The 13,155-nt window shown below is 51.5% G+C and overlaps 1 protein-coding gene across 1 annotated transcript; it reads left to right on the forward strand.

Moving 5' to 3' along the window:
- The first annotated feature begins 10,652 nt into the window (after positions 1 to 10,652).
- LOC100278501 (uncharacterized) lies at positions 10,653 to 11,485 on the forward strand. The gene has a single exon (NM_001151758.3). It carries the CDS (start codon positions 10,877 to 10,879, stop codon positions 11,231 to 11,233), a length of 357 nt encoding a protein of 118 aa, NP_001145230.1. The 5' UTR covers positions 10,653 to 10,876; the 3' UTR covers positions 11,234 to 11,485.
- Positions 11,486 to 13,155: the final 1,670 nt, after the last annotated feature.

Below are 13,155 nucleotides of genomic sequence, written 5' to 3' on the forward strand. Positions count from 1 at the left end.
GTGTAGGCTTACGGTGCAGGACCAGGCTAAGCGGCTTCACGGCTCCAGACCACCCTAGGGGATGTGCGTCCATTCTCTAGAACCGGACCCCAGGTTCCCGGACCCACAGTGCTATAGTTCCAAATACTAGGATACCCATTGCAGAGTGGTGGATCGTGCAGGCTTAGGGTGCGGAACCAAGCTAAGCGGCTACACAGCTCCGGGCCACCCCAGGAGACGAGTACTCATTCTCTAGAACTGGCCCCCAGGCTGCCAGACCTGGCTACTCAATGCGGATGTCACTATACCAGTAAGGGAGGGAAACCGTATGGGTGGGTTAGATAAAAATAATGGTTGTAAACTTAAGCAGAATAAAACCATCACAAAGCAAATCTGGGGGGTGAATCTTCTCTTTATAACTTGATACTCATGAGCGTAAACCAACAGATCGGGTTTATGAGGGCGGACCTTACCGGGTTGGCGTACATATATGCGCTACCTAGTTACAAAGGAAGAAAACTGAATTCCCCAGCTTTGCTTTTATGGGAAAAACTTACGGAGGTGCTCTATGTTCTAGGGATTGGGCAGAGGCTCTCCTTCAGCTGTGGCGGCGGACACACCCGAGTCGGCACACTTCCGTCACCTTGAAGGGTCCTTCCCAGCTGGGGGAGAGTTTATGGAGCCCTTCTCGGTTCAGTACTCGCCCTAGGACTAGGTCCCCGACCCTGAGCTTCCTACTCTGCACGAACCGTTGGTGGTAGCGCCTGAGCGCTTGGTTGTACCGTGCATTTCGGATTGCCGCTTGCCATCTGCGCTCGTCGATGAAGTCCATGTCTTCACGTCGCAACTGTTCCTGCATAGACTCATCGAAAGCCTGGACCCGTGGGGAGCCCATGATGATTTCCGGGGGAAGGCAGGCTTCGGCCCCGTAGACCAGGAAGAACGGGGTCTCCTCGGTAGCTCGGCTGGGTGTTGTCCGGTTCCCCCATAACACGGACAGAAGCTCGCTGACCCAATTTGCACCATGCTTCTTCAAGCAGTCGTAGGTGCGTGTCTTGAGTCCCCTGAGGATCTCTGCATTTGCCCTTTCCACTTGACCGTTACTCCTGGGATGAGCCACGGACGCGAAGCAGAGCTGGGTGCCGATGCTCTCGCAATACTCCTGGAAGATCCGACTTGTAAACTGGGTTCCATTGTCCGTAATGATACGGCTTGGGACCCCAAATCTACAAACGATGGACTTGAGGGAGGCGACAACGGCACCCTGGGTGATGCTGACTACAAGGGTGGCCTCTGGCCACTTGGTGAACTTGTCGATGGCGACGAAGAGGTACCGGTACCCGCCGATGGCCCTGGGAAATGGTCCCAGGATATCCACCCCCCATACGGCGAATGGCCAGGAGGGCGGAATCATCTGCAGAGCCTGAGCTGGTGTGTGTATCTGCTTTGCGTGGAATTGACACGCCTCACAAGACTTTACCATCTCAGCTGCATCCTGGAGAGCGGTTGGCCAGTAGAAGCCATGCCGGAAGGCCTTACCGACCAGTGTGCGGGATGATGAATGGCTTCCGCACTCTCCTCCATGGATCTCCGTGAGCAACTCACGACCCTCCTCCTGGGTAATGCACCGCATGTGAATGCCATTGGCGCCGCGGTGGTAGAGATCCCCTTCTACCACCTCGTAGCGTTTAGCCAACCGCACTATGTGCTCTGCGGACACATGGTCTTCAAGAAGGATATTCTCCTTCAGGTAGTCCCGGATCTCGGAGATCCATGCATCGGGACCACTCTGAGATACTGGCTGCGGCGCTAAGGGGCTGGCAGGGCCCCCTGTAGCACACACAGCCTTCGGTGGGTTCTGGGACGCCACCAGGACCGCTAGCTTCGAGGTACTAGTCTCGCCCCTTCGCCCAGTTCGGCAGGCTGGGCGGTGGGTCTTAGTAGCCATCTTTCGAAGACGCCCTTGGGCACGGGTGCCCAAGTTGATGCCTTCACGGAGAGGTCATCTGCCGCCGAGTTGTTAGCCCGTGGGACATGCTGTAGTTCCAGGGTTGTGAAGTCTTTCTCCAGTTTTCTCACGTGGAGAAGGTAGGCTGCAAGCCTGGGCTCGTTGCAGCTACACTCCCCGCGGACTTGCTTGATGATCAGCTGAGAGTCTCCCTTCACCAGGAGTTGTCGGATCCCCGGGGATAGGGCCGCCGACAAGCCGAAGATCAGTGCCTCGTACTCTGCCATGTTGTTGGTGGCCTTGAACTCAAGGTGCACCATGTACTTCACTTGATCTTCGCTTGGGTCGATGAGGACCACTCCGGCTCCGCCAACTTGTTGGCGGGCGGATCCATTGAAGTAGAGCGTCCAGTGGGGCTTTGTGAAGACCGGACCCCTGGGCTCCGTAGGTGCGGGGTCCGAATCGGGGTCCGGACCCCCAGAGACACTTGGGGGAGGCGTCCACTCCATGATGAAGTTAGCCAGGACCTGGCTCTTTACGGTGTGGCGAGGTTGGAAGTCTAGTTGGAACTCAGCGAGCTCCGCGGCCCACTTGGCGATGTTGCCTGGTTTTGCCTCTTGAAGGACCTCGCTGACGTAGTAGACCGGCCTCTGGACTGTTCGGACTCCTGCAGCCAGTCCCGGGTCCTCTGGTTCCTGGCCTTCTGGTGCCATTCTTTCGACGACTAGCACCATGCTTACCGCTTCTGCGACCGCCACGATGTATAAATACAGCGGCTCCCCTGGCTCCAGAGCTACCAGTATTGGTAGGGACACTAGGTGCTGCTTCAACTCCTGGAAGGCTTGTTTCCGCCTCTTCACTCCAAGAGAAGGACCCGGACTTCCGCAACAGCTTGAAGAAAGGCAGCACCCTCTCAGCCAGCCTCGAAATGAAGCGGCTAAGGGCGGCTAATGACCCCGTAAGCTTCTGGACGTCCTTGATACGGGCCGGAGGCCTCATTGCCTCAATCGCTTTGATCTTCTCCGGGTTTGCTTCAATGCCTCGGTATGAGACCAGGAACCCCAGCAACTTCCCACCGGAGACACCAAAGACGCATTTGTCCGGGTTCATCTTTGTGCGGGTTGCCCGCAGCTTGTCGAAGACCAGGGTTAAGTCTTCCACTAGGGTCGACCGTATCTTAGTCTTGACCACGATGTCATCGATGTAGACTTCCACTTTGTCCCTAATTAGGTCCCCAAAAGTCTTACTCATTGCATGCACGAATGTCGGTAAGGCGTTTTCAGACCGTAAGGCATAACAACATTGCAGTAAAGCTCGTCCACTGTTACAAAAGCGGTATGCTTCCTATCTTCCCTAGACATCTGGATTTGATGGAAACCAGAGTAAGCATCTAGGAACGACAATAGGTCGCACCCGAAGGTAGATTCCACGATTTGATCTATACGTGGAAGTGGATACGGGTCCTTGGGACATGCCTTGTTCAGGCTGGTGTAGTCGATGCACATTCGAAGCTTCCCATTCGCTTTGGGGACGATGACTGGGTTGCCCAGCCACACTGGGTGATGAACCTCTTCAATGAAGCCAGCGTCTAGCAGCTTCTGGACCTCCTTTCAGATGAAGTCCTGCCGCTCGACGGACTGTCTGCGAGGCTTCTGACTCACCGGCCTGGCGTCGGGGTTGATCTTCAGAAGTTGCTCGATCACCTCCCTGGGGATTCCAGGCATCTGCGACGGCTCCCATGCGAAAACGTCGGCATTTGCCTAGAGGAAGGCGACGAGCGCGAGTTCCTATTTTTCGCCCAAATCACCCGCAATGCGAGTGGTCTGGGTGGAATCCGCAGTAAGGTGGATGGCTTTAACGGGGACGTCGTCTGTCCCGGATGGTTGCACCTTTGGCACCTTGGGGAGCGCCTTGGTACCGGAGGTTGAGGGGTTCCCTCCTCCGTCGTCCGGGCGAGCAGTCTCCGCCGCTAGGGTGTGCAGCTTCTCTACGGCCGCAAGCGCGGCGGCGCGGTCACCCCGCACGGTGAGGACCCCGGTTGGAGACGGCATCTTGAGGACCAAATACCCGTAATGGGCAATGGCCATGAACCGATACAGGGTCGGCCTACCGATGATGGCGTTGAAGGGGAGGTTAATCTCCGCGACGTCGAACACGACGTTCTTCGTGCGGAAGTTCTCCTCGGTCCCGAATGTAACCAGGAGTGTGATGCTTCCAAGGGGATACACCGGCTGTGGGCCCACTCCGGAGAATGGGCGAGAGGGTCCCAGATGGTACCCCGGGATCTGCAACTGTTTGAATGCACATGGCTGATGACGTTGAGGCCTGCCCCGCCGTCATTCAACACATGGTGCAGCCGCATATTGGCGATGACAAGGGCGGTGATGAGTGGTAGCACACCGGCCCCTGCCATGTTGTCGGGGCAGTCGGATGCCCCGAAGGAGATGGTGGTGGTCCTCCGTCGCTGATGTGGAGCAGCCTTTGGGACCCCTGGAGTCGTCGACAGGACCTCGCGGCGCAGGGACTTGACGTTCCTGCGGGAGGTGAGCTCCCAGCTCCTGTCGTACATGACGTACAACTTCTTGCGGTGGTCGTTGTTGTCCCCGGAGTCGGAATCTCCGGTGAAGACGTCCTTAAGGTCCCCCTCGGGTGACTGATACCCGAGTTCTCGTTCTCCCGCGGCTACCTCGCCGTTGTCGACCCCCTCCTTACCAGGTCGGCGACGGGGTGGGGAGCCGTCCTTGGACGACTGCTCGCATTGCTCGCTGACGCGCTTCACGAGCTTGATGATCTCGCGACACTCCGAGGCGCTGTGGTGAGCATTGGGGTGCATAGAGCATGAGCCGTTGTTGCCTCCCTGTGGCCGGGGGCGCTTGTTGCGCTCGCTCCGGCCCCCAGTCGCGTCTGTGACAATCGGAGCGACAGACTGCGAATTCTCATGGCCACGGTTTTTCTTCTTCTTTTTGTCGTCCTGGGTGATGGTGTCGGAGCCTCACGTCTTGGCGACTCCGGTCTGTGGCGCCGAGTGCCATGCACGGCCCTCGGTAGCTCTGGCGCACTTGTCGGCCAGAGTGAAGAGAGTGGAGACAGTTTCCACGTCGTGCGTGGCTAACTTCTCTAACATCTTTTCATCACATACCCCCTGGCAGAAAGAAGTGATGATGGAAGCATCTGATATACGAGGTATGGTGCCTCGTACCTTGGTGAAGCGGGAGATGAAGGCCCGGAGAGTTTCTCCGGGCTCCTACCTCATTGCGTGGAGGTGAGCCTCCACGCCATGCTGCTGGTAAGCACTGGCGAAGTTTGTCGTGAACCGCGCGCAGAGCTCTTCCTAGGAGTAGATCGATCCTGGGGAAAGGTTCATGAGCCAATTCTGGGCCGGCCCAGATAAGGCAACATGGAAGTATGTCGCCATTACGGTGGTGTCTCCACCGGCTGCCGTAATGGCGGTGACGTAAACCTGCAAGAATTCCGACGGATTTGTCGTACCGTCGTACTTCTCTGGCAGGTGTGGCCAGAACTTGGATGACCAGGTCGCCGCGCGGAGATGATCCGCCAACACGGCGCAGCCCACGCTAGCCAATGGGACACCCGACTGGATCCGGGCGCCCGTTGGGGTCTGCGGTGCAACCGCAGCGAAGTCGTAGTCGAGGTTGCGACCCTCAACATTTTGTCGGCGCTCACGCGCCCTCTCTAGAGAGACGCGGGCATCCTCACCCGCACGCCTGCGGTTGAGTTCCGCCCACAGGTCATTAGACCTCTCCATATAGACTGGGGTGTCCTTGCCCGCTCGCCGGTGGTTGAGCTCCGCCCGCAGGTCCTCAGTCGGCGCGGCCCTCACCGAGGGAGAGCGCACTGATGCCGACGCCTCATGTTGGCGCCGGGACGACCGAGGCCTTGGCCTGGTTGAGGCAGAGTGCGCCATGCCAAGCAGGCGGTCGACGTCGTCGCGCCACTGCTTCATGGCCCTCGGGGAGGCCGTGGAGCTAGGAGGGTGGCGCAGCAACTCTCTGGCCACTGACAGCGCCCCAGGCACAGCCCTAGACGTCCTAGACGTTTGCGCGGGAGTGTGTTGCCGCGCAGAGTGCACAACAGTGGCCGCACCAGGCGACGGGAGGTTGGTGGCCCGCGGTGTGGAAGAGGCAGCCGCCTCTTCCACCACGAAGTCCTCGGGCAAGAAACATTGGTGCTCGACGATGTGGACCATGGCGTCGAGCAGAAGAACAAGCAAAAACCTAAAGCCTAGCGAGGAAATTCTCTGGCCAGGTGGCAGAACGCACCCGCCCTAAATCCTAAGATGAGGAGGGGCCTAAGCGTTTTTCCTGTCTACTAAGCGATGAACATACACAAGAACACACAAGGATTTAGAGTGGTTCGGGCCACCGGAGCGTAATACCCTACTCCACTGTGTGATTGTATTGAGCTTGAGAGCTTGTATGAACTTGTGAGCCTGAGCTGGGTCTAAGTGTGTCCTTCTTGTAACGTTGCGTGCCTCCCCATTTATAGCTAAAGGGGGGCACGTACAAGGGTGTTGTGCCCCGACATGCGGGCCCAGGGACATAACGGATGTAATACTTGGAGCAACTAATGTTGGTCGCCAGTGCAATCTCCTTGTGCCCTGATATCTGCGATCTGCGTAGCATTAGCGTGCAGCGGAAGCTTCCCTGGCAACGTACGAGTGATGATGAGCACATTGCACTCCGCAGCACGGGCGTACTGCCTACCAACGGAATGGACAGGCACGCCGCCTGCGGGACGGCCTGGTCGCTGCCTGCTAGTGGAGTGGACAAGGCACATTAAATGCCGAGGCGACACATCCCTGCCAGCGGAATAGACAAGGCTCATTAAATGCTGAGGCGGCACATCGCCTGTCAGCGGGACGGACAGGCGGCGCGCCTTATCCGCAATAAATGTAGGGGTCGCGTAACCTGGAGGCCTTACGTTAGGCTCCGCCCACCGGCTTACGTCACGCGCAGTAGGCCACGTGGCAGCATCGGGTCTCCGCCCGGGCGGGGAGCAGTGGCGCAAGCGGACAGGTCCGCACCAGACTGGGTCCGGATACGTGTCGTCACCGGACCCCCGCCTGGGTCCTGTCCAAGGCCCGTGCATGTTCTGTCCTGGGACCTTGCTGTGCGTGGCCTAGACCCTACACAGGGGGGTCCGGGCACGCCCGTGGAGGTTCTGGACCTTACTCAGAGGTCCGGTCTGTACGTACAGGGGTCCGGCACTTCCCCATGGGGGTCCGGACCCACTGTTGATACCCTGGAGTATATCGTCTTTTCTGGCCGCGTGGCGACCCGGGAGTCGACCACGTGGTGGGATCGGGCGCTGTTTACCATGCGACTAGAGGTAGCCGCATGGGCACTGCGCCTTCACACTGTAGTAAGGGGTACCCCTGTTTCAGGGTACCGACACCTGGGAATCCTTATTCTTGACGTAGGAGGTGAACATCTTCTTCTCCCCCGTCATGTGGTTTGTGCATTCGCTGTCGATAATCCAGCTTGAGCCCCCGGATGCATAAACCTGCAAGGAATTTAAGCTTGGGTTTTAGGTACCCAACTCTTGTTGGGTCCTACAAGGTTAGTCAAAATAGTTTTTGGAACCCATATGCACATTTTGTCTCCCTTGCATTTGGATCCCAACTTCCTATCCACTACTTTTGCATTCTTACATGAAAGAACAAAAGAAGTGTTGCAAGCATGAAAAATAGTAGTAGGTTCATTGCACATTTTCCTAGGCATATGAGACACAACATCATTCCTCCTAGGCGCATGAGACACAACATGATTGCGCCTAGGCCTATTTCTACTACAATCATAAGTAGAGCTGGAAGCAATCATAGCATGATCATAGTCTCTATCATTATAAGCATTCCTAGAAAATTTTCTATCATAAATGTAGGCATGACACTTTTGAGAACTACTAGCCATAGGGGCCTTCCCTTTCTCCTTGTTGAGAACGGGAGCCTTTTGGCTTGTTAAGTTCTTGGTTTCCTTTCAAAAACCAAGTCCATCCTTAATGGAGGGGTATCTATCAATAGTGTAGGCATCCCTAGCAAATTTTAATTTATCAAAATCAATTTTGCAAGTCTTAAGTTGAGCATTAAGACTTGCTACCTCATCATTTAATTTAGTAATAGAAGCAATATGTTCATTACAGACATCAAAATCAAAATCCTTGCATCTATTACAAATAACAACATGCTCTACACATGAACTAGTTTCATTTGCTTTCTCTAGCTTAACATTTAATTCATCATTTAAACTCTTTAAACTAGAGATAGATTCATGGCAAGCAGATAACTCAGAAGATAGCATTTCATTTCTCTTAGTTTCTAAAGCAAGGGATTTTTGCACACTAACAAATTTGTCATGTTCCTCATACAATATGTCCTCTTGCTTTTCTAGCGGTCTATCTTTTTCATTTAGAGCATCAATTAATTCACTAATTTTCTCTACTTTTGCTCTATCTAAACCTTTAAATAAACTAGAGTAATCTACTTCATTATCGGAAGATTCTTCATCACTAGATGAAGTGTACTTGGGTGTGTCTCGAATACGTACCTTTTTCTCCTTGGCCATAAGACATGTATGGCGTTCGTTGGGGAAGAGTGAGGATTTGTTGAAGGCTTAATTATTTGATGAATTGTTTTCTTGTAAAGTGTCAGAGACAGCTTCGAGGAACAATTTATATGGATACTACGAGCCTGTTTGGTAGGCTGGCTCGGGCACCACACCGCGCCACACTCCGGCCGCCGCGGGTGTGGTGCCCAAATCAGCCGCCGCAGGTGTGGCGTGCTGCGGCGCCTACGGCGTCTGTCCAAACAGGCCCTACATGTCCGAGCATATCTACGACCAGTCAAGTTCTGACAGAAGTGCTCGAGAGCAACTTATAGTACATAAACAATATACATAAATTTTTTATTGCCATTATGTTCATATATCGACATTATTTATATACTCATAATTTTTTCCTTTCATTTGAAGCTTGACGAAAGAAGGAACAAATCCAACTCAAAACTCAAAACAATTCAAGAGTAATTGACCGTGTTTCTGTCTGACAAGGTCATAAATAAGAATGAAGAATACAAATTACATCATTCGCTCCAACATGAGATGAATTAATCGTAATGTACTCATTGTAATATACAAGCTGTTTCGAAGTATGAATTGGTACTTTGAAATATATGTATACTTTATATATAGTCTTATATATTTTGTATATATATACGTGCTCGAATGAGAAATTATGTGTAACTTATAAAGTAGTAGTGTTGAATATGTATATGAAAAGTTTTTTTTGAAATAATATGAATTGAATGGGAAAAACCATAAAAGAAAGGAAAACTATGAAAATAAAGAAAAGAGAAAAGGGAAAAAGAAAATGGGACCTTCCGTTAAGGGCTAGTTTGGAAACTACATTTTCGGTATTTCTATTTTCTCAAAGGAAAATGAACTAATTTTCCTTAAGAAAAAGAAAATCCCGTGGGAAAACGAGGTTCCCAAACTAGCCCTAAAAGAAAAAAGAAAATGTGCCTGTCACCGATTGCGTGTTGTATGCCTCCTTTGTTCTAGTTGATATTATCAAACGCAACTATATTATCTTTTAATCCTAGTTATCTAATTGACACCAAAGGACGGCATGTACCGTACTGATTAGAAAACTAAGATTAAGGGTTAGTTTGGAAACTCCATTTTATATGAAATTTTTATTTTTCTAAAAAAATTAGTTCATTTTTCTTTGAAAAATAAGAATTTCGAGGGAAAATAAAGTTTCCAAACTAGCCATAAAAAGAATTTTCAACAAGAACTATAACTCCTTTGTGCACTTGGTGGTTGTTTTCCTTTGAACCGTTTTAACTTTTAATACTATCGGGTTTGATACATTTAGTAGGAGGAAATGTCTAGCTAGTTGTACAACAAATGCACTCGCACACGACACCACCTACGATCCAAAGACGAGCAACATCTAGCTAGCGCCCCTGCTGTGGCCTGCCTATAGATCGAAGCGATCGGCCGGCCCAATCGAAATCAAGGGGCCACGGGAGAAACTGCCGTCACGCAAGTCGGCGACGGCGAGTGTCTAGCACGTGGGCAAGGAGCGTCTAGTCATAGAGGATGCAGGCATTCAGCTATGTATGCACTGTTGTCCCATGTTGGAACTTGTACCATCAGTGGACCCGACAATGTAAGGAACTCGTAGCAAACCTTTCCTAAAGTGCCCTTCATTATACGTTCAATCCAACCCTAAATATCATAATGAGCTTACAAGAGATTGTCAAAGCACGGTTGAACCTAGTGAGAGGTCAACTAATAAGAGATCAAAAGGGAAAGACATCAGTTTAGAAAGAGATCGTGGTTCTATGAGTCGCACGTATGTTTAAAACCAATATGTTTTTTTTGTTACATGTGTAACGTAAGCCGACGTATCCGCGTGCGTGTAACGCTTCGACTACTACAAACGTAATGTTTATAGGATAGGAAATTCTCCGATCACCTACACAAGAATATACGAATCCATATGGTAATTAGGTTCTGGAAAACGCATACGAAACAGTGAAATTTGGGGCGCAAACTATGAACGCCCTCCTACGTAGAGCACAAATGGCTCATTTAACCATGAGCTAAAAACCGGTCACATGTACCAGCCCGACCGGCGGGGCACTATGGTAAAAGGGCAGGCAGGCCACGCGCTGGAAGAAGAAAAAAAAAATACAAACATACATCCCCCAAACAGCACGGAACAAGCACACAGCCCTTGGCCGGAGGCGGCGGCAGGGCGAATCTCCGCAGCCTGAGATTAATCACAGGCTTCCCACCAGGCCACCACCCTTTCCCCACTCGACGTCCTCCCTCGCCCCCTCCTCCTCCTGTTAGGCCGAGTGGCAAACCCCTAGCTACTACCTCGCTCCAGAAGCTTTCTTTCCCCTAGATCTCCCATCCCATCCCCATGTCCGGCCGCGCTGCCGATCCGGCGGCCTTGGCGGCGAAGGGGAAGCTAGGGGAGCTAATGTGGGAGCACCGGGTGCAGGCGGCCGTAGCGGTGGCGCTGGTGGCCGCGGCCGCCGTCTCGATCTCCGTCGTGGGGCCCAGGCTCAGCGCCCTGGTGTCCTTCTTCTGGCCGCTGCTCCTCTCCACGGGCTTCTTCCTGGTGGCGGTCGCCGTGCTGCTCCGGATCTCGCCGCCGCCCGCGGGCGACGACGACGAGTCCGGCAAGGAGCTCGTCGACTTCGTCGCCTGGTGCCGCCCGGAGCACCTCGTCCCGGACGCGGCGGCCGTGGAGGCTCCGCTGGAGCCGGAGACCTGACGGAATGCCGGAGGAGGAGTCGGAGAGGAGGCCGACGGCAGCCGAGCTGTGCCATGGCGATGGCGATGGCGATGGCGGGGCTCCGTTGCCGGGGTGACCACTTCCAGTGGCACGGGTGGGGGCAACCACTGTGTGGGCGTGTCCAGGCCGGCGCGCGGCCTTGGCTCTGTAGCCTAGGACTCCTCCATTCCATTGTCTCCCTCTGCTCCGGTGTAAGATACCGTGGATGGATTACAATAATGAATCATGTCGTAAAAAAAAACAGTCCGAACGTCTTTCTTTGTCAAGGCGGCTGTGGATGTGGCTTTGCGCTTTCGCTATCCTCAGTCAGTCAGCATCACTCCGTTTGATCATGCCAGGAAAGCGAAAGGTGAAGACCTGTCTTTCTTTCGGGGTATGATAGTATGTACTTTAATGACTCTCCTGTCTTCTCATAAAATTCCATATCTAGCTTTCCAAGGTCTTGCATTGCTCCGCCCACAAGGATGGGCCGGCCATCACAGATCTTGCTCAGTCAGCATCACGGATGTCCATTGAGGATGGTTAAGACGAGAAGCGCTGGGTTTGCTCCTCCTTTATACGCAGCCCTACTCTCTCCAGCGGTCAGAACGGGAACGGCTAGATGACCGACGCGGCGACGCCTCTCGTGACCCCGTCTGTCCTAGAAGGGCCCCACCACTTTAGACTAAAGTTTAGTAAGCTCAGGTTCGGGTCTGTTTGAGTAAGGCTGAAAGGGGTTTGAGCGCGAGTTTGAGAGCAATTTCCCAAGGAAGCTTGTTTAGATACTCTTGTATTCATTTTAATCCATAATTCATATATATTGAGTTGGATTGTGTTGTAAATTAGTTTAAGTTACACACCAATTTATCTCAATACACATGGATTAAGGCGAATACGAGAGCATCTAAACAAGACCGGAAGTAGGGAGGAAAAACCTCTATAAAGGCTAGTTTGGGAACTTTATTTTCTAAAAGAAAAATGGACTAATTTTCCTTGGGAAATGAAAATCCCTCGTTTAGATCCCTTCATTTTAAAGGAATTGGAATTCACTCTATAAAGTAACTTATTTAGTTTGGAATTTGACATTCCAACACTTTCCAAATTTCAGATTTAAGTCTATCTAAAATTCATGGGGTGGAGAATGGGAAATTATTTTATGCATTAGTAGAATTTGTTTCTACTCTGTAACTTACATGACACTCTTCGTCTCACTCCTCTATAGTAAAAATGTAGCACATAAATATCTCCGACATCTTGCTAATAACAGTACAAATATATTTTACATAAAATCGAATTAGCTTAATTGATATATGCCTAAATTACTATTATTAGAATGGAATTCAATTCCAATGATCCAAACGGGGCATTAGGAAAATGACTTTTCTAAACTAGCCATAAGTGTTAGTTTGGAAATCCCAAGTTTTTCAAGGGATTTTAATTTTATCAAGAGAAATTAGTTTTATTTTCTCTTAGGAAATAAAAATCCCTTGGAAAATGTAGTTGTCAAACTAGTCCTAAATAACTAAATATCTTATTCAAATGACACTTCTTAGACTTACTATTTAGAAAAATGATAGGGATTCCGAAGTATCTAGCCATGAGGACATATTTGGTGACAATGGATTTAAATGGGGTCTGTAGAAATCTCTGGTTAGGTGGCGGAGTGCACATGTCCTATTCCTAAGATAAAAAGAGGCGGTTTAGGGTTAGCCTGACGAGATGGATGAACACAAGAACACACAAGTGTTTAGAGTGATTTAGGCCAACAGAGCGTAATAGCCTACTCCACTATGAGTTGCTCTGCGAGCGACTTGACCGTGGTCAAGATGATCTTTCTGCGCGTGTGCCTCCCCTTTTAAGGCATGTACAACCTTGAGACGCTGGTTCAGTTTTTCCAAGTACAAGAGACACTTAAGGGACTC

Source organism: Zea mays, chromosome 3 (genome assembly GCF_902167145.1).
Source record: "Zea mays cultivar B73 chromosome 3, Zm-B73-REFERENCE-NAM-5.0, whole genome shotgun sequence".
Taxonomy (NCBI): domain Eukaryota; kingdom Viridiplantae; phylum Streptophyta; class Magnoliopsida; order Poales; family Poaceae; genus Zea; species Zea mays.

Bases quoted from the DNA above. Each gene is read 5' to 3' on its own strand.
- LOC100278501 (NM_001151758.3), top strand. From the start codon at position 10,877: ATGTCCGGCCGCGCTGCCGATCCGGCGGCCTTGGCGGCGAAGGGGAAG.